The sequence below is a fragment of the Trichosurus vulpecula genome, chromosome 3 (genome assembly GCF_011100635.1).
Source record: "Trichosurus vulpecula isolate mTriVul1 chromosome 3, mTriVul1.pri, whole genome shotgun sequence".
In the NCBI taxonomy this organism is placed as follows: Eukaryota; Metazoa; Chordata; class Mammalia; order Diprotodontia; family Phalangeridae; genus Trichosurus; species Trichosurus vulpecula.
In genome coordinates, this window is record NC_050575.1 from 275164310 (window position 1) to 275186573 (window position 22264).

General features: G+C 38.2%; 1 protein-coding gene across 1 annotated transcript in view; it reads left to right on the forward strand.

Annotated features, from left to right (window-relative positions):
- Positions 1 to 22264, forward strand: part of PCSK2 (proprotein convertase subtilisin/kexin type 2) — a 341220-nt gene that overhangs the window by 171454 nt on the left and 147502 nt on the right. Inside the window, exon 5 of the mRNA XM_036750726.1 lies at positions 6495 to 6532. Coding sequence (XP_036606621.1) covers positions 6495 to 6532 — 38 coding nt within the window. The remainder of the gene's footprint in view (positions 1 to 6494; positions 6533 to 22264) is intronic.

Below are 22264 nucleotides of genomic sequence, written 5' to 3' on the forward strand. Positions count from 1 at the left end.
CATGTCCAGCAAAATATACTTGGAAAGAGTATCGAGATAGATAGGAGCAACCAAGAGAGAGCAGTGTCATGAAAACCCAGAACAGGGAGCATCCAGGAGAAGAGGGCGATCAACAGCATCAAATGCTGCAGAGACAAAAAGGATAGGAACAGTTAAAGGTCATTGGATTTGGCAATTAATAGATCACTAATAACTCTGGAGAGCAGTTCTTTTTTCTTACGGCTATCATGCTATATCATATATGTTTATATGTATGTACGCATAATATGTGTGTGTAGTCATATTGAGACTGGGCTACAAAATGTTAGTTTTGCATGAGTACAGGGACAAACTTAATCCTAAGATTCTCCAGAGTGTATTGATAGAAAAATATGCTTGTTTTCATAGGATCATATATCTAGGGATGGAAGAGACCATAGAGGCCATCCAATCCAATCTCATCATTTTACAGATGAGGAAACTGAGGCACAGAGAGGTTATATAACCCATCTATGGTCATACAAGTACCAAGAGGAAGAACTAGGATTTGAATTCAAGTCCTTTGACTACTAATTCAAAGCTCAAGAGCTCATGGTTCCTAAGAGCTTATGGATTTGTTCCTCTCCCTCTCAAATCATTTTTTTCTGCTTTGGTCTTACACAAACATACAAAATACAAAGCCCCTCAAAAAAACCCAAAACTATAGTCATAACAGAGCCACAATTCATTAATTTGTGAACTCTTTCCCTATTGAAGATGTGCTGTTCAGTTTTTAGATAGTACTTCCAACATCTCTAAGAAGAGGCTTAAGTCTGCATATCCAACCTATTGCATATCCAAATTTGCATATCCAAATCTATCGATTAGCTATCTCCAAACAACAGTTTAATTTCACATTGTGCCACTGCTTTTAGCCTGTCTGAAAGTGATACAATACAGTCAAAAGCATCAAATACTTCACATATACTTCCTGGAGCCAGGCTCTTCAGCCAAAGTGGCCCCTTCTGTGGTGCTGGTTTCCTTGGAAGCCTATGTAAACTTTGCAGGTCTGCTTAACTTGATTTCCTAGAGCCAAACCATTGGAGAAAATTCCCTACGATTTGTTATCTGCCTGAACTCTCCAGAAATGAGTTTCATTGTTTTCCCTTGGTTGATTTACATATGAAGGACATTCAGAAATTAAATAATGATTTGTATTCTTTCTGGAGCTCCACAAAGAACACTGTGTTCTCTAAAGCAAGCCTTTGAAACCATATTGCTATGGAAGCCAAATAAGCGGGCTTAAAGCTTGATTTTCCTTTGGAAAGTCCATTAAGTGTCAAAACCTGAAAACAATGTTGCCGTGTTTTCTGATGAGTGATACATTTTGAAGAGGATAAAAGAGTTTTTTCTGGTGGCTGAGATCTTTGAAAATTAAGAAAGAGAAATAAAAGCAGAGAGAGGAGGCTTTGTATTGATGCTTGAACCTACTCGACTATTTCACGTTCCCCCGGTGCTTTAGCATGGAAACCTTTCCAAGCTAGGGTGGGCATCGCAATATATCAGCTGTTAAGAGCAAGTCCTCGCTCTAAACAAATCTTGTATAGACAACTAAGTGCGACAGAGGCCTCCCACAACACAACCCCAGCCCTGCCCTGCCCCATTCTTTGGTTGGTGAATACAGAAAGTGAGCTGGAAATGGAACTATTGAAAGGGAACTAAAAATATACCTTGAAGATTGCCTCCAGTAGTTTTTCCTATGTATATTTTAGTATCCTTTGTTTAAAGTGTTAGGGCCTACATCATCCTTCCCTCTCTCCCTGAAGAACGGATGGGTAACTCCTCCTTTTTGACCATATTATTATAGTTACAGAGCTATAGGAGACCTCAGAACTCTAATCCAATCCCTTTATTTTATAGATGAGGAAAACTGAGACCAAGAAGGATAGCGACAGTTGAGGATAGAGATCTGTCCAAAGTCACACAAGTAGTAAATATCAGAGGTGGAATTTTAATCAGGAGCCAGCTGGACCCAGCTTGTACAAGTTCACAAAAGTTGATTGTAAAATTTTCATTGTAAGCAATTACACCTCAGAAACTGGCAAATGTTGCAAATGTGGGCTTGATTCATTGTTTGGTTGATTGTCTAGACTTAAAAAGTGATGAAGTTCTGCATATATTTGTTTTCCAGAAAGTTGGTTGTTAAACATTTACCAGCACATTACTGATTTTAACTCCGGTCCTAATACTGTTTGGAGTGGGTGCTTTTTCCATGGTGATGTTTTGTATCCATTTGCATTCAGATTTGTTAATCATTGAGAAACTGGATGCTCTGGGGGAAAAGGAAAAGGGGAGAGGAGACCCTGTGGGGTAGGAGAGACATCCAGTTAAGATAATTTACTGTTTGTTTTTCTTTCTTACATTGCTTTGTTGCCTCTGAAATGGGAAAGATATATGCAGCACAAAGGATGGGACCTCAAATAAAAATTTTAAGAAGAAATTACTAAATCCTCCTGAGCCAAACCATTTAGAGTTGTAGGGGACCTAAGAGTGGGAGATAGAGTACACTGTATGAGGAGCACCAGGTCAGCCAGAGTAAGCTGGTGGATCATAGAGCCTGCAGAGGGGAGTAAAGTGGATTGGAAGGTGCACTTCCATTAGAGGATGATGAGATGAGCAAACTGAACTACAAATACTGGAAAATTTGACCTTCAAGGCATTGAGATGATCTGCTGTCCAGCAGCCACTTATCATGTAATTGGACATCCCTGCCTGCCCCCTACAGCCTAAGAAAGAAAGAAAGGGAATTCCACTGATGTGGAAAATAAATACTGGGTATCTGCATTCATAGGCAGTAAAATAATGCTCCCCAGCCATTGTATTGACTAGATATCAGGAATACAGATTTGGAGACTGAACTAATCTCTGAGCACCCATGCTTGATATGAGCTCTATTCTCAATCTGTCCTCTCTGAACCTCCTATATCTCCTTCAAAGCTCAGCCAAGGCACCACTTCCTTGCTAAAGACTTCTCTGACCTTCTTTCTTAGTTGTTCATTCTCTCACTTTCTTTCAAATTATCTATAAATTCTGTGCCCACCCCCATGTCTACTCCCACTGGAATGTAAATTCTGTGAGCACAGGGCCTTTTAAATTTTTTTCTTTGCACTCCCAAGTTCCCCAGAGGGCAAAAGTAGGAGCAATGGGTAGAGGTTGATTAGAGGAAGATTTTGTTTCAAATGAGGAAAACAATTCCTAGAAATTAGAACTATCCCAAACCTCAGTGAGCTGTCTGATGGTTCAAACTGAAGCTGGATGGCCACTTGTCATTGCAGTAAAGAGGATTCTTCCCCAGGTATGAGTTGGGGACTAAGTGGCCTCTGAAGTTCCTTCCATTGCTGAAATTCTTTACTTCTGTAGGGGAGGTCATGGGATAGGTGGTTAATGTCAGGGATGCTCATGAAGGACTGAAGCTGGGATGGCTCCCTGAGACCTGTGAAAGTCAGAATCAAAAATTCAAGGTTCAAGACAGGGTCAAGGTCAGGCACTAGATCAAAGAGAGCTTCAGACACTGTAGCCATGGGCAGGACACCTTGGGAAAGAATTTGGTCTATTATTGGAAAAAAATGTCTAAAACCCTATTTAGGCCTTTTTTTCCCCTCAGATCTTCAAGCTTACCCAATTGGCTCCATCCACTAAGTAGAATTCTGCTTTTGTTAGGGGCTTCAGCATTAACATTCTTATTCCTCTCAAGAGCTTTTAGTCTCTCTCTTAGATGGGAGGGCCACATCTTCTGACCTCACTGGCTCTGCGTTCTCAAGAGATACAGCAGATTAGTTGAAGAAGACCTAACCCTCCTTGCCATTAGCCAATTTATATCCTCCATGGGCCCTGTTTTAACTTGGCTAAGACATGAACATGTGACAATTCTAAATCCTATGTTATTAAAAGTTTAACTGTGAATAGTACCACACATCTCCCTGGCAACCCTCCCACCAAGTGATTATACTGGCAGGGGCAACAGGGCAGCCTGGGCACTTGAGAATTTTGAGTGAATTAGATTCTATGACAATCTAAATCAATGACAGAAAATCTAGAAGGGACCTTATACATCAAAGTCCAACCCCCTCCATCTTACATGAGGAAACCAAGGCCCAAAGCAGCTGAGTGACTTGTACAAGTCAAACAGTTAATAAAGGTCTAAGGCAAGATTCAAACCCAAAGATTCATTATTCCAAGTCTAGAGTTCTGCCCACCTTGTCATGATGCCCCCATCTTCAGTTTACAAAAAAAAAACATGGTGGTTTATATATGGATTTATGGTCTTTCAAATTATAGATATATTGATATATATTATATATAATATATACATACATAATTTGCAAATACTAGAAGTATCTGTGATTTTGTCAGTAGTGGGAACTTCTGGCGTAAGAATGCTTTCTACCAATGCAGTTCTGAATGAGTCTATGACATGGGAGATAAGTCCTAGGAAATTGTCTGAGGCATGCAGAGGTTAAGTGACTTGCTGAGAGGTTCTCACAGACACATACATACCAAGAATTGATAAAGGACTAAGAGGTGGTTGTGGTTATATTTTTTTTATCCTAACCATCATTATAGAAAACTCCCAAAACAAAACTCCTGCCAAAGCAGATCAACAATTGTTCAGCACCTCATAGTCTTAGAGAGTTACCTGAGCCACTGAAATGTTAAGGGACTCACCTGTGACCACACAACCATTATATGTGAGAGGCAGTCATGGAAACTAAGGTGGCCAGCTGTCCGCTATGCCGGGCATATCAATTTATAACATAAGCACTGATTATCTGAATCAAAAGACACTCAGAAGAGGAAGTTTCACCACAAAAGGTAATAATAGAGAAGGGAAGGAAGGAAGGGAGGGAGGGAGGGAGGAAGGAAGGATTGAACAAACAAACAAACAAAGGAACGAAAGAAGGAAGAATGGATGAATTAATTTATTATGTACTTACTAGATGCCAGGCATGGTACTAAGAGCTTTACAAATACTATTTCATTTGATCTTCATAATAACCCTGGGGAGGTAGATGCTTATTATTATCCCCATTCTAAAGTGAGAAAATTCAAGCAGGCAAAGGGTAAATGACTTATCCAGGGTCATATGGCTAGTAAATGCCTGACGCCAAATATGAATTCAGATCTTCCTGACTCCCAGCCTATACCTTTCCACAGGTATGGAACATTAAATATAATTTTTTTCATGTATTTCAATTAGTCAATTAGTCAACAAGCATTTATTAAGTGCTCACTATGTATCGGGTGTTGTGCTAAGCACTGGAAACACAAAGACAGGCAAAAACAGTCCCCTGCTCTCAAGGAGCTCAAAATCTAATGGAGGAGACAATATGCAAATAACTACATGTATACAAAATATGCATCTTCCCCACTCCCTAATTCCACCTACAGTGTTCTCTCCACTGTTCCACTTAGTTGCTACCAATATCATATGCTCAAAACCAAACTTCTGTTAGAGACCACAAGGCACTTTCCTGATGACCCTCTTCTCCAGGTCATTATAAGGAACCCTCTGGGTTGGGGTGGGAGGGGACAGGGCAGGATGGGAGGGTGTCACATTTTATTTTATTTTTTATCTTTTAGTATTTTATTTTTCCCCAATATAAACAAAATAAATCCCTCTCTCCCTCCCTGCCCCCAGGAACCCTCTTTTAAGCAGTAGTTATGCATCCCTCCCCACTCCCACTCCCTCGAAGCCCCCATCCCCACCAAGCTTGCAGTGGTCCACTTGGTTTTAAGCTCAGGCTTACAAGGAACATTGCTAATTTTGTGATACTAAAACAAAAGATACAGCCAGAACATATGCAAGGCTGTGACATACAGTCACCCTTGATCCACCATGATCATTCTTGGGCATGCCACAGAACATGTAAGGTCTATTCAGAAGCTGGTGAGCTCTGCATTCCTAATTCTGGCTGTTCCCGTGTATATATCTTGTTTCCACCAACACTACCTCCCAATCTCTGAGAGAAAGGTCCTATTCTGATAAGATTATCTTATCTATGACTGTTATACTGAAGGCTGCAATGAAAATATAAGAATTTGTAAGAGACTTAAGACTTAAATTGTATGTAAATTTAAGTTAAATGTAAAATGTAATTTCTACAACTCTATCCCAGGAAGGGGTTTTACTGAATCATTGGTCATAAACTTTGACATCTGTGTTATGAATGCAGTCCTTTAGCCCTAACCTAGACTAGGACATACTCATATCTAGCCTGTCTCTCCTGACTGACACTGATGTTTACTTGCCAGTATATCTCAATTTAAGGTATTATTGGGATACCTCTGAGGCAGGTAGCTGACATGGCATAAGTCTGACTTGCAATCTTCACAATAATTTGCAGTGCATGTAGTGGGGTCAAGGAGGTGGGTGATGTGGAGAAGAAAATCAGAGGCAATAGCTAGTGTGGTGATGCTAGGAAGACATTCTGAAGGCATTAACCTCTGATTTCTGTGCTTTCATTCCCTTCTTACAGGGATTGACTATCTGCATCCAGATCTTGCAGCAAATTATGTAAGTACAAGCTACTCTGTGCTGGGAAATGTTGGGGTTCTTTATTGGTCTGGCCTCTTCAGCTTTGGGAGCATGCAGACATTAGAGTCACCAGTCTTGTAGCTCCTGAGTCCTTCCTCAGAAGGCAAATGGGCTGAAATAGGACTTACCACTATGTCGACTTTGAGCTGCTCATGAGAGAGACAAGAGTCAGGGACAAAAGTCTTTAGGAACAGGGGAGGCATAACAGTCCGCAATTTTGCCTTTTCTGTAAAATGGGAATCTTACAGAGAAGCCATAGGGAGTAAGGGAAAGAGAGTTGTCCTCAGGGTTAGGAAGACGGGGGTTCAAGATTAACCTCTGATACATACTAGCTTTGTGTCCTTGGACAAGTCATTTGAGTTTTAGTAGTCCAGGCAACCCACTAAGATTATCAGTTTTAGAATCGTTGTCAATCTATGTTGGTAGACAGGTTACTCACCAGGAATTCCCTACACTGATGAAGTCAGGAGTCCTGACCAAAAACAAAAACAAAACTTATCAACCAAACACCATATAAAGGATATTTTGAGGAGCTAATGAAATAATTCATTGAAAGCTTTCTATAAATGTAAAACACAATGAGAAGCTAGGATTCTTGTCCAACTTGCTCTGCTGATTCAGAACATAGAGGGAAGTTCTTTTTTTATTTATAACATAGTCATTTCCCAAACCACACTGCCTGTGTACCCTGAGCCCTCTTGTAACAAAGAAATATAATTAAGCAAAAGCTGACCAATAAAACAACCTCATTTCATAACATATGCAATATTTTATACCCATGGTCCTTCTAACATGAAGAGGAAAGTATAATTTCATAATTTATTCTCTAGGATCAACATGGCTTATTTCAATTTAATTTCAAAATAATTAATTTAATTAATTTCAAAATAATCTGTATCCGGTGGCCTTTTGATGTTTTTATTTATGTCATTAAACATATAGTTCTAAGAGTTTATTTCTGTATGAGTTCACCCTGTTCTCCCATTTTAAAAAAAATCTTATACTCCTTGTTTCTCATTGTTCATTAATATTCCATTTCATTCATATGCCACAATGCATTTCCCCATTCCCCAAATGATGGGCATCCACTTTATTTCTAGTTTTTTGCTTTCATAAAAGGTTGGAGTGGAGTACTAAACTGACACTCTCTCATAAAGGGCTCTATCTTCTTTGCTTTACCTGTTAACAAATATTACACAAGCCTATACATAAGAACAATTTACTCTTAGGCTCTTGATCCTACACAACTCATTTAGACTATAAACTTCTTGAGGGCAGGAACTACATCTTTTTCATGTTCTGTAAAGCTTTCCTCATCCCCAGTGTTCCAAGTACTTTGAAAGACTGGGTGATGTACCTTTGATCTTTGACACAGAATAAATCATGAACAAGAAAGTAATAGTGATAAAGACTGCTGCTGGCGCCATGGCCCACACTGTTGTTTGAGCCCAATGATTCATACCATGTTTTGAGGGATGCATAAGTATGGTCAAAATCTCCCTAATATCATTAAATATAATTTAAAGATATTTGGAAAAATAATAGTTCCTTCTCCCCCCACTCCTCAAATATTATTTGTTCTAAACTTAGTGACTGTCACCCAAAATTAACATTCAAACACAAAAGGAAAAAATGTTGAATGATCACAAATGAAACTGTAACTTTATATACATATATATATTATATTTATATGTAGTGTATACTAACACAATAGAGGCAGTATGACAGTGAATATGATCTCAGAGACAGGAAGAACTAAGTTCAAATCCTTGCTCTGACTCATACTATCTCTGTGAACCTGGGCAAGTCATTTAACTTTTAAATGTTCTAGGAAACTCTTTAAGACTCTAAGCTACAAAGGGGGTGCCATACTTCATTCACATAGGAAATTTCCTCATCGGGGAGTCCCCTACATCAATAAAATCATAGTTCTAGTTCCCATTCTTATATTAACTTTAGAGACAATATGGCATAGTAGAATGTTTGGCTTATAATCGTTATAACTTGAATTCAAATTCTTTCCTAGACATTTTTGTATGTATTACCTGGGGCAAGTCACTTAATCTCTATGCATCTCAAACAACTCTCTAGGTTTTATCTACTAGGTCAGAGTTGAGTAAAAATCTATTCGGGGAAGTAATTTCTACATGACGCAAATCATAGACACTGTATATTCAAGCCTTGCATCACAGTGCTCAGCACCAAGCATGTGCTTCACAAATGCTTTATCCTGATAATATGAGCATTAATAGAATATTAAGAAAACATTCTGAGTATTTCCATTTCCCCCTCTGAAATTCCTTCGGTGTATTTCTCCAAATTTTATTTTCAACACTATTGTTCTTATATTCTACTCTAATCCTGCTTTCTTTGCTCTGTATCACTTCATATAAGTTTTGCCACGGTCCTTCATATTGTTAATGGCATAATATTACTTTTACATATCATGATTTATAGAGCCATTCCCTGTTCATTGGGCCCACAGGTCATTTATGTTTTTGTTTTTGTTTTGTTTGCCATTACAAATAATCTTGCTGTAGATATTTGGTTTTGTCTTGGCGGGGGCGGGGGATGTTCCTGTCAGTAATATCATGATCGAGGGGATTGCTAGGACAGAGGGTTTGAACAGCTTTATAGTCTTTGTTGTCTACAGCCATATTTCTTTCCAAAAAGGTGGCACCAATTCACAGCTCCACCAACAGTGTCACAGTGTCAGGCTGCTTTTTACCACCCTAAGCAGAATCATTTTTCATGCTTTGACATATTCACTTAAAAGAAAATAAACCCTCAAAAATTTCAATGGAAGATTGCTAAATTAAATCTTTTCTATCTCCAAATTTAACAATGTAGTATTATTATTTTAACTTGAAGAGAATAATCTCTAAGAGATGAGAAGGCAGAGAGAAAGGGAGAGGGAGAGGAACATCTAATTTGCAGTAGTTCTATTTCATCAATACTCCAAATCATCTACTGTTATCCATGTTGCATGAAGAAAATAGAATTTTTCTAGCTGCTTAACCTCCTGTGACCAGATGATGGAATACTGATAGAAGCAATTGACATTAGAGAATGTATTTCCATTTGCTGGTTTACATTCATACATCTAAGAGAGTGGGACATATACATATTCACGTATATATTTATCTATGTATATAAATATATATTATATTTTTTAGTGGGGAGATAATTTCAAGTTAAATGAATCACCATCTGAGACACACAGGTTCCACTATGTATCTGAAAAGAAGTATCAAAAATGAACCCTAACTGACAATTACATTACTGTCTCTAAAGTAGGAGAATTCACTCAAATATCTTTAAAAAAGGAAATACTGAAATTTCCAAAAAGTCAGCAATTTGTTGACAGCATCCACATTGGCAGAAGCTTTAAAGAATCCTCTTTTCTCCTCTCTCCATCCTGACCATCACCACCCTATAGTAAAACCTTACTGTTGGATTTGGTTTTCTCAGGAGTTAACAATTTCACATGCTCCTTAAATTTAGCAGCATATTAAGAGAATGGAACATGGAGACCAGACTCAGTAATGACCTCTATTCAGTGCCTTGTGAATTTCCCTTTCTTTGCCTTCTCAAAACTTAGATGGCTCTGGGGATTTTGATAAAGATGAGATTAAGGAATTTAAATCTTAACACTTTCCCTAAAGTACTAATATCCAGAGCTCTCCCCTTTACTAAATTAAAATGCCAAGGATAGACCAATTACAGCATCAGTCTGAGTGTCCTGGAGATTTCTCACAACATGGATTAAATCCATTTCTTTTCTTTCCCTCACCTTCTAACATCCTTCTACAGAGGCCTCAAGTTGTGGTTTGGTTCACAGAATCACAGAGCCAGATGTATAAAGAGCCCGATAAGTCTTCCTTATAAGTCTAGATCTTTGTTCTCCACATGGGTAAACTGAGGCTCAGAGAAGTTAAGTGATTTGCCCAAGGTCACACAGCGTTAAGTAAGGCTTAAGCTGAACTCCTATGAAGATCCTATGTTTATCAATTCTTCGTTCTTACTACTGTACCCCATTAAATCATCCAGTATCTTGAGGTTCTGCTGAACAGAAACATATTTGTAACATATTTAGGCACCTAGGTGGTGCAGTAGATAGAGCACCAGGGCTTTGAGTCAGAAAGACTTAAGTTCAGATCCCGTCTGAGACACTTCCTCGCTGTGTGACCTTGGGAAAATCACTTAACCTTTCTTTGCCTTAACTTCCTCATCTGTAAAATGGAGACAATAATAGCACCTACCTCCCAGGGTTGTTGTCAGGATCAACTGAGATAACAATTTTAAAGGATTTACCACAATGCCCGGCACATAGTAAGTGATATATAAATGTTAGCTCTTATTTTTGTAAGTTTCTGCTTCCTATTGAAAGCTAACACTATATAAAACTGCTTTTGTGGTTCTTCCATGCAGAAAAATAGAAAAAAACCAAGCCTAGTCATGGAAAACTTGACAGGTTCTATCCATTTTAACTAGCCTGCAATCCTACATAGAGAAGACGTGGATAATCCTTCAAGGATCCCTGATTTCGTTAATAACAGTCCTCCCTCCACCAATGCAGAACGCAACCCTCTATACCTCAGCAGACAATCTTCACGATTTGCCAGGGCTGAAAAGATAAATTATCCTCCGGACAATCGTCAGAAGGCAAACCTCACCAAATGTAGCCGGGCATATCCTCACATGATATAGCTAGGCTCATACTCAAAGTTTTTCTAACTGGGTTAAAAACCCACCAGTGCTTCTACCCCTAATCATTTTAACATTGTAATTGGAGAAGTAGAACTTTGATAATCAAGTAAGTTAAACTCTGCAGGCTATCTCTCTGTCCTAAAGTGGCGCAGTGGATAGAATGCTGGTCTTAGGTTGAGAAAATCTTATTTCAACCCCAAACCACACCTGACCAAGAATACCTTCTACAACATTGCTGAGAAATAGATGTCCAGCCTCAGCTGGAGAGCCCATTCTAATTCTGAACAGCTCCTAATTTTGCTGATTTTTGCTGCATCATCATCATGTCATATCATATCATAGTGAATAGAGGGTGGATCTCAAAATTAGAAAGACAGGAGTTCAAGTCTCTTTTCTGAGTTACGCTGGGTATATGACCATGGGCAAGGCACCTAACTTCTCAGTGACCCCAGGCAACTCTCTGAAGATACACACACATACACACACACACACACACACACACACACACACACACACACATACACACACATACACACACACCCCACGATTAAAAATTAATTTTAAAATTCACACTATAATTAGCAAAATTAGAATTGTAAGTAGAGTACAGTGTACCCAAGAGAGCAGTGAAATCAGTGGACAGTGGTAGACTTGAAAATTATTTGGACAAGGGCTTTACCAAGCTAAAGCAGTCAGCTTCACACCTTGTTAAATCCCTTAATGACTTGGTTGTGATCAATTGGCCCTGTGCCCTCATAAGAAGCTATTCTCTCAAAAGGAAGAGACTTGCAAGCTTATTTGAGATGAAGATCAACACAGGAATAAGCTGTGAAGGGAGTAATTCTGTTAGGTCAAAGATTGGTGAGTCAATAAATTTGTATAAAGTGCTTCCTTTGTGCCCAGCATTATAAATAATTAGGCACATCTAAGATATACACATAGTAAAAGGAAGGCAATAACTAGCATCTTAGAGGGTAGGAGAAGGAAGGAGAGGGGCGGGGCATCGGGGGCGTGGTCAGAAAGGCCTTTCCAAAATGGCAGGATTTGAACTGAGTCAAGTGATAAGGGCCTGAACTTGAATTGTATGAGTAGAGAGAAGGAGTCATGTACAAGAGATATTGTAGAGGCAGAAACACCATGTTTTGGCAATGGATTTGATCTATGGGATGAGAATGACAAATCCAAGATGAAACCAAGGTTTCAGGATGAGATGACTGGGAAGATGATGGTACCCTCTACAGTAGTAAGTCAGTTTGGAAAAGGGAAATATAATGAATTCACTGTTGGACTTACAGTTTAAGATGCGTATGGGATCTATAGTTTGAGATATCCAATGGACAACTGGTGACATGGGACTAGAGCTTGGGAAAGAGAAAAGTACTTGATAGACAGATCTAGGAATCATCTGTGTAGAGTTGATAATTGAATCCATGGGAATTATATAAGATCACCCAGTAAGATAATATAGTGCAAACCCAATTTCTTCCAAACTCAAAACTGTGATACCCTACCCAGATATCCCATAAACCCTTCATAGTCACCATTAAAAGTTTACAAATGTATCATTAAAACTTTATTAAAGAGGGAGAAATAACCTGTTCAAAATTCTTTTTACCAACACAGAATTTCACGTTCACCTTGAGTGATTACCCTCTTGTGGCGGCAGCAGCAGCGTATCATAAATAGAGGGCAGATTTCAGAATTAGGAAGACCTGAGTTCAAGTCTCCCCTCTCACTCATACTAGTTGTATGACCACAGGCAAGTCATTTAACTTCTCAGTAACCCCAGGCAACTCTCTGCAGCAATAAGTTACAGGGTAATTGCCACTAGGCATTAACAGAAGGAATTTTTAAATTGAGAACTTCTTATGCCAATGAAATCATACATCTGGGTTACTGCTACCAGCACAACCACTGCCATTACTAATATATTACCAATATTGATACTACATTTGATGATGTTTGTACACCATTAGTATAATAAATGACAAAATGATTATGTCAGGAAAGTGACTGACACTCTAGCTTCTCTTCAAAACTAAAAAGGAAGAAAATAAATACTGGGGCAACAAGATTAATAATTATTGGCATATGAATCACTAGAAAAGCATTTCATCATCAGCTTTCCTGCACATACAAGCCTTATCCTACCTTCCTTAATGGCACATATCTACTGCCAAAAGGTGAGAACACTAATAGCTCCTCAAAATATTAGCCAATTATGTGTCAATCAACCAACAGACATTTAATAAGTGCCAGCTATGGGCCACAGTACTTTATTCAAGTCATTCATGCTTGTATCAATAAAAAATGTGTAAACATAATAAAATAAAGTAATAGCTGAGGAACAAAAAGGATGCACTAAAAAGTCGTAAGGGTGTAAAAAACAATTTATTGCTCTTTCTATCACATTAGAATATAATCTCCATGAGCATAGGGTTAGTTTCATTTTTTTTTTGTATTTGTGCCCTTAGCTCCTAACACAATCCCTGGCATATAGTAGATGCTAAATAAATTCTTGTAGATTGATTATTATTAGTTTGATAATTACTGAAATAAGTTGCCTGAAAGTGGAGTAACGTGTATATTGCCTTTAGATATTGTTGAAAAGCCTTTGACTCTATTCTGTACTCATAACTTATTCATGTCCCACATTGGTGTCCACATAGAAAACTTTTCTATTTAAAATGCACCACCAAAACAATACTGTGAAAAGCAATTGCTATAAAATGCAGGCAGTCTAAACCCATGTTGGTTCTGCCTAGCTTTAATTCCATTATCAGTTCTATTAAGTGGGACTAAGTATGGCTTCCACATTAAAGAGACAGTGGAACCATAGATGATATCAAGCTAAGGATAAATTAACTGCATGGCTCCAGTGAGAAGCACATTTAAACAGTTCATTCATCTTGCGGAATCTTTTTCCAATTCTATCCTAATACCATTTTTGGACTGGATAAGTCCAAAATTAATGCACATCAAAGTAAACATAGAAATCAAGAGCTTCAAACTTGGATCTGAAAATCAAACTGAAACAAATATCTTTGTCTTATCCACACAAGATACACAACACAATCATTAGTCACTTCTTTGTCACCGGTTTGTTGATTGAGTTAATTTGGATATTTTGAAGGGAGGGGTGTGAAGTTGGATTCTGCTCTTGGATCTTAGTTGTTGCATATGACTTTGTGTGGAAGTAAACCATTTTTTATTACATTTGACAAATCCAGTAGTGACTACCTTTTGTTAGCCTTTATTATTGTTTGGTGAGGTGATATTTGCTTGTTCCAAAAGTATTTCTGTAAATTTTTGGCCTGCTTGTCATGTACTCTGAGATGGCTGTCGGATTTTTTTCCTCCTTTTTGATAAAGAAATGCTAATCTTTCTATAGCTGCTTTAGGCTTCTTGGATCTATGTTTTGTTAATATTGAATGTTTTTAGGATGCTTTACAAATATATTATGGTCCATTTCACAGTTCTGTAAATACATGTTAAGACTGATGTCACATGGGTGTCAATTGCCTATTTATGATGGCAATGCAGGATCAGCTCTTTGCCACCAGAAATTACTGTCAAGTTATCTTTAAGAAACCACAACTTAATGATCAGTGCAGATTATGCAAGAAAACAGTTGAAGCTGTGCAACACATCACTTCAGGCTGTAAAAATTTAACACCTGTCAAATATCTAGCAAGAGACAACCTGATAGTTAAAATTATTTCTATCACAATTTCAGTACATTTCATAAGCTAACGTAAAACAGATTCCTGCACTATAAATACAGACCACAAAACATCCTTGAAAATTTGACAAATAAACTGTATTGGAACTAGACCATTATCAAAGGCAGAAATGCTGCCCATAAGCAACAGAACATAACGTTGAACCATAAAAAATTAAGGAAATCTATTTTATGATAGATGTCACCATAACAAATATTCATAATCTCCAAGCTACATTGAATGAAAAATTTTCAAAACCTAGAGATTTAACAAAAAGAAACCAAAATCATTTAAGAACAGAACAAAATACATGTTATCACTGTCATCCCAGTCTGATAGTGAAAAATTGTCCTGAAAATGCTTCCACTAAGCCTCCATAACACAAGCTTTGGAACTTTCAGTCTGTTCCAAAAAGTATTTATTTTTTCTCCTTTTGCAATGGTCCTCAGAACATCATATAGAAAAGAATGACAGCAGGATAGTCATATGTCTCAGGACTTTATATGTAAACTCCTCAAAAAAGATGAAAATAAAATGATGAGGATGATTACAAATAGTTTATGTAACATTATACAATCATGTACATTAAAACCCTTTTAACAATTTTGTGAGGTAAGAAGTCCAAGTATTCTAATGATCACCATTTTATAGATGAGAGAATTGAGTTTGAGAGAGGTTCCATGACTTAAGAAAGGTTATATTACTCAAATGCCATCTTCTACAAGAGACTTTTTCTTATGTTGGGGGAAGAAGGGATATGTAGACAACAGTCAGTGAGAGAGAAAATAGAAAGTAAAGTCAGGGGAAGGTACTAGCAGGAAGGTGGGTGGATGACCCAGAAAGGCTTCCTCCAGATGGCAGGATTTGAGCTGAGCTTTAAGGAAACCAGGAGGCAGAGGTGAAGGTGGAAAGCATTCCAGTCTTGGAGGACAGGCAGGCTTAGAGCAAGAGGACTAGTGTCTCTGGCTCATAGACTGTGAGGAAGCTTCATTCAACTTTAAATGAATCCAAGATGAAGCCAAGGTGGAGTCAAATGGAGCCCAGATCTCATCAACTGAGAGACCTTAGAGATGATCTTGTCTAACTACCTCATTTTACATAGGAGGAGACCCAGAGTTACTCTGATAGGATAAATTAGACCCCAGTTTTTTTTTGTTGTGTATTGAGAAGGTGGTTTGAAGTTGCTAAGGGGGTGGAGAGGCAGGAAGACATTCTGATACCTAGTATTTATATGGTACTTTAAGGTTCGCAAAGCGTTTTACATGTGTTAACTTATTTGAGCTTCATAATAATTCTGTGAGGACGGCGCTTCTGATATCCCCATTTTACAGACTAGGAAACTGAGCCAAGAGAATGTAAATGATTTGTCCAAGAAACTAGTTGCTGTTGTTATTGTGGTTCTTCCTTCATTCTTGAAGAGAACCGATGACATCCAGAGGGTGCTGCCTTGACTTGCAAGGGAATTGAATTCAAGTGAGGTAGGGCTGTGCAAAGTCATTAGACTCACTCTCTCCTCCAGAGTCATTTGGAGTCCAGTGGCAAGACATGTCAGGATGACTGACAACAGCCCTGGATACTAGTAATGTTTGAAGAAGGATTCAGACTTGAAAAAGTCTCCAGGATGAAAGAGGCCAAAGCATCCCCTGGAAATCACAACTAACCCTCCAGCAGGCTGAGGGCCCAGTGCCCTGCTCTGCCTTCACCTTCTAGGTGTCCCTCACTCCTCATATGGCAGGTGGTTTTGAGAGACAAGGAGAATTCCTAGGTCTTCAATAGCATTTCCTGCCATCAACCCTGGAACAGCTCAGCCCCTTGGAGGATTCCCGGATTCCTGAGGTGCCACCCTGCCCCCGACCATGTCCAGAGGGGGCCTATAACACTTCCGACTTTTCTTTCCTGCCAACCCACCCACCTCAACCCCACATACAAAGCATTCGTGCCTCTTTGCCAGGTAAACTCTAACCTCAGAGGAAAGATAAGGTGCCCAGAGCTGGGCAGGCAGGGATTTCCCTAGAAAGCACAACCTTCCATCAGAGAAAGTTTTCTTTTCATGCCTCTCCACAGATCAGTCTTGTGTTAGGGAGGGGAAGGGTCCTTCCCAGTACACTGCTAGGTCCTGAGTTGGTCGTCAGTGCTGCAGGTGGCTTGGCCCACCTCTGGGAAAACTGAGAGGTCCAGATGGATGGTTGAGAGGGTGGGCTTAGGCTACAGCTGGGCAAGGGACAAGCTCATTAAGCCAGGGTCAAGACTCCATCCCCACACCTTAGCCAAGTCAGAGCTTGGGTCTAGCTGGCTTCAACCTCTGTTTAAGAAAGCCCCACAATCAATCTTCTCTCCCAGAGGAGGAGAAGCTCCCCCTCTGCTCTCACAGAGTTAAAGCCCCTGGCTCTTCCACTTACCAGCTGTGTGAAGGCAGGAAGGAAATAAGCACTTGTTAAGTGCATACTATGTAGTACCAGACACTGTGCTAAGAGCATTTTACAAATATGAACCCATTTGATCCTCATTATTAGCCTCATTTTACAATTGAATAAACTAAGGCAGATAGAGGTTAAGATCAAGGTCACACAGCTAGTAAAGTATCTGAGTCAGGATTTGAACCCAGGACTTCCTGACTCTAGACCCAATTCTCTATCTACCGAACCTCCTAGCTGTGACCATGGCTAAGTTGCTTCACTTTCTCTAGGTATCAATTTCTGTACCTATAAAACGAAAGAACTGGACCAAAAAATCTCTAAGGTCTCTTCCAGTTCTCAGTCTATGATCCTAGGAACTCATCGGTCTTTTTAAAAATGAGCTTCTCACTACTCAGCCCCATTTTGTAGCTATGTAATTGACCTTGTGAACCCAAGTATAAAACTTTGTATTTATTCCTATTAAATTTCTTCTTGATAAATTTACCGAGTTTTTTATCCTGAATTCTGTTGAAAATTCTACAAAGTATTAGCTATCCTCAGCTTCATAACATCAGCAAATCTGCTAAATGTCATCTCTTCCTTCACTGACTTAAAAAAAATAAGATTGACTGATTAGAACCATCATGTTCACAAGAATATTATTGAGAACCTGTCAAAAGACTTGCTGAAATACAGATAAACTATCAAATCTAGATATCCTGTCAGAAAAAGTAAATGGGGTTGGCTTATCCTGACATCACCTTAGAAGGAGTTCCTAATCTGGGGCCTGGGAATTGGATTGATAGAGGGACAGATAGATAGATAGATAGATAGATAGATAGATAGATAGATAGATAGACAGACAGACAGACAGGAGAGGGATGGATCAATAGATGATGGAAAATCGATAACTGGATAATAGATAGATAAGCTGTATTGTAACATAATTGGTTTTCTTTATAACCCTATGGATTTTATTTTATGTATACTAAAACATTGTCCTGAGAAGGGGTCCTTAGGCTTCACCAGATGCCAAAGGGGCCCGTGACATAAAAAAGTTAAGACCCCCTAACTTGGGGGGTCGGTTCTTCACAATATTTCTATGTTTCACTGAAGTCTCATGCTGGCCAGAGGTAAATAGAGATTTCATGAGAAAATTTTAATACTATCCCTGTTTGGTCTCTGACACTGTAGCCATTATAAAATCTCATTCCTCTTAGGGAACGTGGAGAGAAGAAAACCATTACCAGACTCTAAGTGACAGTAGGAGGGAGAATAAAAGCTCTGGAACAGAGTCTCTTAAAATTTGAGCATCAGATATTCCCCCAGGCAGCCACAGTGATCCCTTCAGGTGCCTCCTCTTCTGCTTCCTCCTTGAGATTATTTACAATTATTTTGTCAAAATTTCATTTTTTTTAACTTCTCATCCCTCTTCAGTCATCTTAGCTTCTGGAGTCCATAGATACAGATTGTTGTCTGTCATTTATTTGAACATTTTGTAATCTGTTCACCTTAAGCCTCAAGTCCATATCTGAATATTTCCAGGATTCTCCTCTCTATCTTAAATACTGAGACACAGCTATTTTACTCCAAGGCTTCTGTACCTTCCATTTTACCAACCACTTTCTTCTTGTTGATCAGAATTAAGTACAGAATAACAGATTCCTTCATCACTTCCTTTTCCTTCTAAAAGAGAAAAGCATTAATAAGATACTGTGATCTTAAAAGAAATAACAAAATAATAGTAGTAACAGGTGATATTTATATAATGCTTCTAAGTTTGTAAACTACTTCACATACATTATCTCATTTAAACACCAAAACTCTGTGAGGTAGGTTCTACAGTCAAGATTACCCTTATTTCACAAATGAAGAAGCTGGGGCTCAGAGAGATTCAAAATAAGACTTCCATAAGATTGGAAGCCCCCAACCCCATCTTCCCTCCCTTCTCTGTATCTTCTGTCAGCAGCAATTTTGTGTCTATATCAGGAAAACATCATCCACATCCTTCATCTAGTCTCATAGATAGCATACAACAATAATGAAATCGTTTCTGTTTCTCTCTTCTCATCTTCATCCAAATGTATTCCACTATGCATTTGTCCTCAGGTTTATAGATTTCTATGTTGGTCTTTATCTTACATATAAAAGAAACCCATCCACTGTCATATTCTGCCATAGAATGATACTTAGGTCTAAGTGACACTCCTGAGAACGTATTTACTTCCTTGTGTTAAAACTTTGAGTTCACTTTGTTTATTATCTTTATTCCAAACATTGGTATATAAACATCTAAATATTATTTGAAAGAGAAAGGAGACCAGTCATCCAAAGGAAAGATTAGTGAAAAATGTAATTAGGATAACTCTTTTCCTAACTATGGATACGGAAAATGAACTCTTATTTAGTCATAAGCATGAAGAATATTTTATGCTCTTGTATTTTATTTCCCCAATACAAATTCCTACTAAACAAAAATGGTTTGCTGTGAAAACTTTTTATCTCTTTTTGATGCATTGTTTACCTCTTTTGATGGAACCTTAGTATATAACTAATAAAGAATATGCGGGTCTAGAATACTTTGAAGCACTGCCCTAGAGCAGTGTTTTTGTACTTTGGCAATAATGTTGATTTTTGGAGTCCAGAGATCATGTGGTGATGGTGATAAAAAGCCAACTGGTGGGAATGTGCTAGTGCCCCTCAAATGACTCAGATGTTATGAAGTATTGATTGCATGCATTGCCCCAGGCTTTTAGAACTATTAATATTTAAATATCACATTAATATTTCATTTGAACTTCAGGCTTAAATAACCTTTATGTCTCATTGCCATGATGCATTCATTGGCTTTGTTTCTGATTTATTCATTATCATTAGCCTGCCAAGCAGAAGCATTCTTTCCAATGGAGGCTGACTCCCATTTAAAGCCTTGGGCTGAATATTTTTAAAACCCATTTTGGTCAACTGGCAACAAATAAGTATCACTTAACCCAGATCCAAAACAGTGAGGAATTCCCCAGTTTTCGCAGGTGGAGGAGTCAGTGTGGTAGAATAGAATGACAACAATATTTAGAACCCAAGGACCCTGATATGATTTCCTGGCTCTGCCACATACTTCGTTTTCCTATTTTAAAAATGAAAGATTTGGCCATGATTCCAGAGGACCAAAGATGAAGCACTGGAACCACCTCCAGAGAGAGGAATGATAGACGGACAGAGCAGTGATAGACTTTGAATGAGCCATATATTTTTGGACATGACCAATGAGGAAATTTGCTTTGCTTGAGTCTGCATATCTATGATGAGGGGTTTTCTTTTTTTCTTTTTTTTTTGTTAGTTTGTTGGCAGTTGAGGAAGGGGAGTGGGAGAAAATAAATACTTATTGATTTAAAAAAGAAAAGAAAGAAAATGATTAAGAAATTTAAAACTTTAAATTAAACAATCTCCAAGGTCCCTTCCAGCAAGAACATTCTATGAAAAACAGAAACTCGGCATCATAAATAAGCATATTCCCCTAAAAGTCTGCTGAAGTAAAATGTTTTGTTTATTGAAACTTTGAGTCCAGACAATGTCAAAACAAAAAATCTAAAATCCTGTCAACCAATTCAATTCAACAGACATGAATGTAATGTCTTGCGCTAGGAGTTGGGGGTACAAAGACAAAAAAAAGGAAATCGTGCTTTTAGGTACTTACAGGAGCTAATAGGATCGTAGGTATATACTATTGTGTACTGATAGGATTTTAGGTATTTTAGGTACTAATAAGATCAAGTGAGATAATATCTGTGAAATGCTTAGCATGATACCTGGCACATATTAGGCACTTAATAAATGCTTATTCTTTTTTTTCTACCTGCCTTCAGGGAGCTTATATTTACTAACAGGATGCAATATGTATATGCATAAGTAAATACAGTGCATACAAAGTAACACAAATGAATTTCAAAAGGTAGGAAGCACTGACAGCTGTGAAAATAAAGGCATCATGTAGAAGGTGGCAAGAATTCTATTTTGAAGGAAACTTAACATTTCTTGTTTTATCTGCAATGATTCTACATAACTGGTTTCACCTTTTTTTAATTTGACTAAATTAAATAATTGTTTTCTTGTTGAGTAGATATAGCCTTTCAATCATTTGAGTATTTGATCTATGATTCTGGCCAGCTGACTAATTGGCTAAATATTTTGTCTTTCACAGTTGCTCCTTTCTTGAAGGTCATTTCCTTTTAAGCATAAGCAATTTATCTATGAATATTCCTTTAGGTATTTAATACACTGTGACAGCTGCTGTCACCTCTCTCCCCCAGGGACTAAAATTTAGGGGAAGTTACCCCAGAAAGCATGAGAGATCCTAATGATGAAGGGAAGAAATAGAATTTGTCTGATGAGTTGGTAGGGAAGCAGAAAGAACTCACCAAACAATTTAGATTTTTAAAAGCTATGAAGAGAAGATGAAAGTGAGGGCAGGCAATAGAGGGTAAAGATAAGAGCATGGCACAATCCCATAGAAACTGTGTCAGGAATGCTGAAGTTCAGAATGAGCTGAGATTGGTAAGGGAAGTTAAGGACAACTAAAAGCATTTGTTTTGGGGGTTGGAGTTTTTTATCCATTTTGGGAAAAAGAGGAAAATCAAAGGAGGGACAAGACTTCTGCTTGAATGGGATGATTGTAACACAGCAAAAAGAAGACAGAGATGTTCAATTTTATTTGGGTTTTTTTTTCCCTCCAAGGAAAAATAACTTTTTATTGGAAATGGTGAACAAAAGGTTGATACCAAAAATATGTAAAGAGATATTAAGGGGGCACCTACTTGCCCTTGGATTCAAGTCATCTGACTCAGATGAACTACAACCACTAGTAATTAAAGAATTGCAGCTGCTAT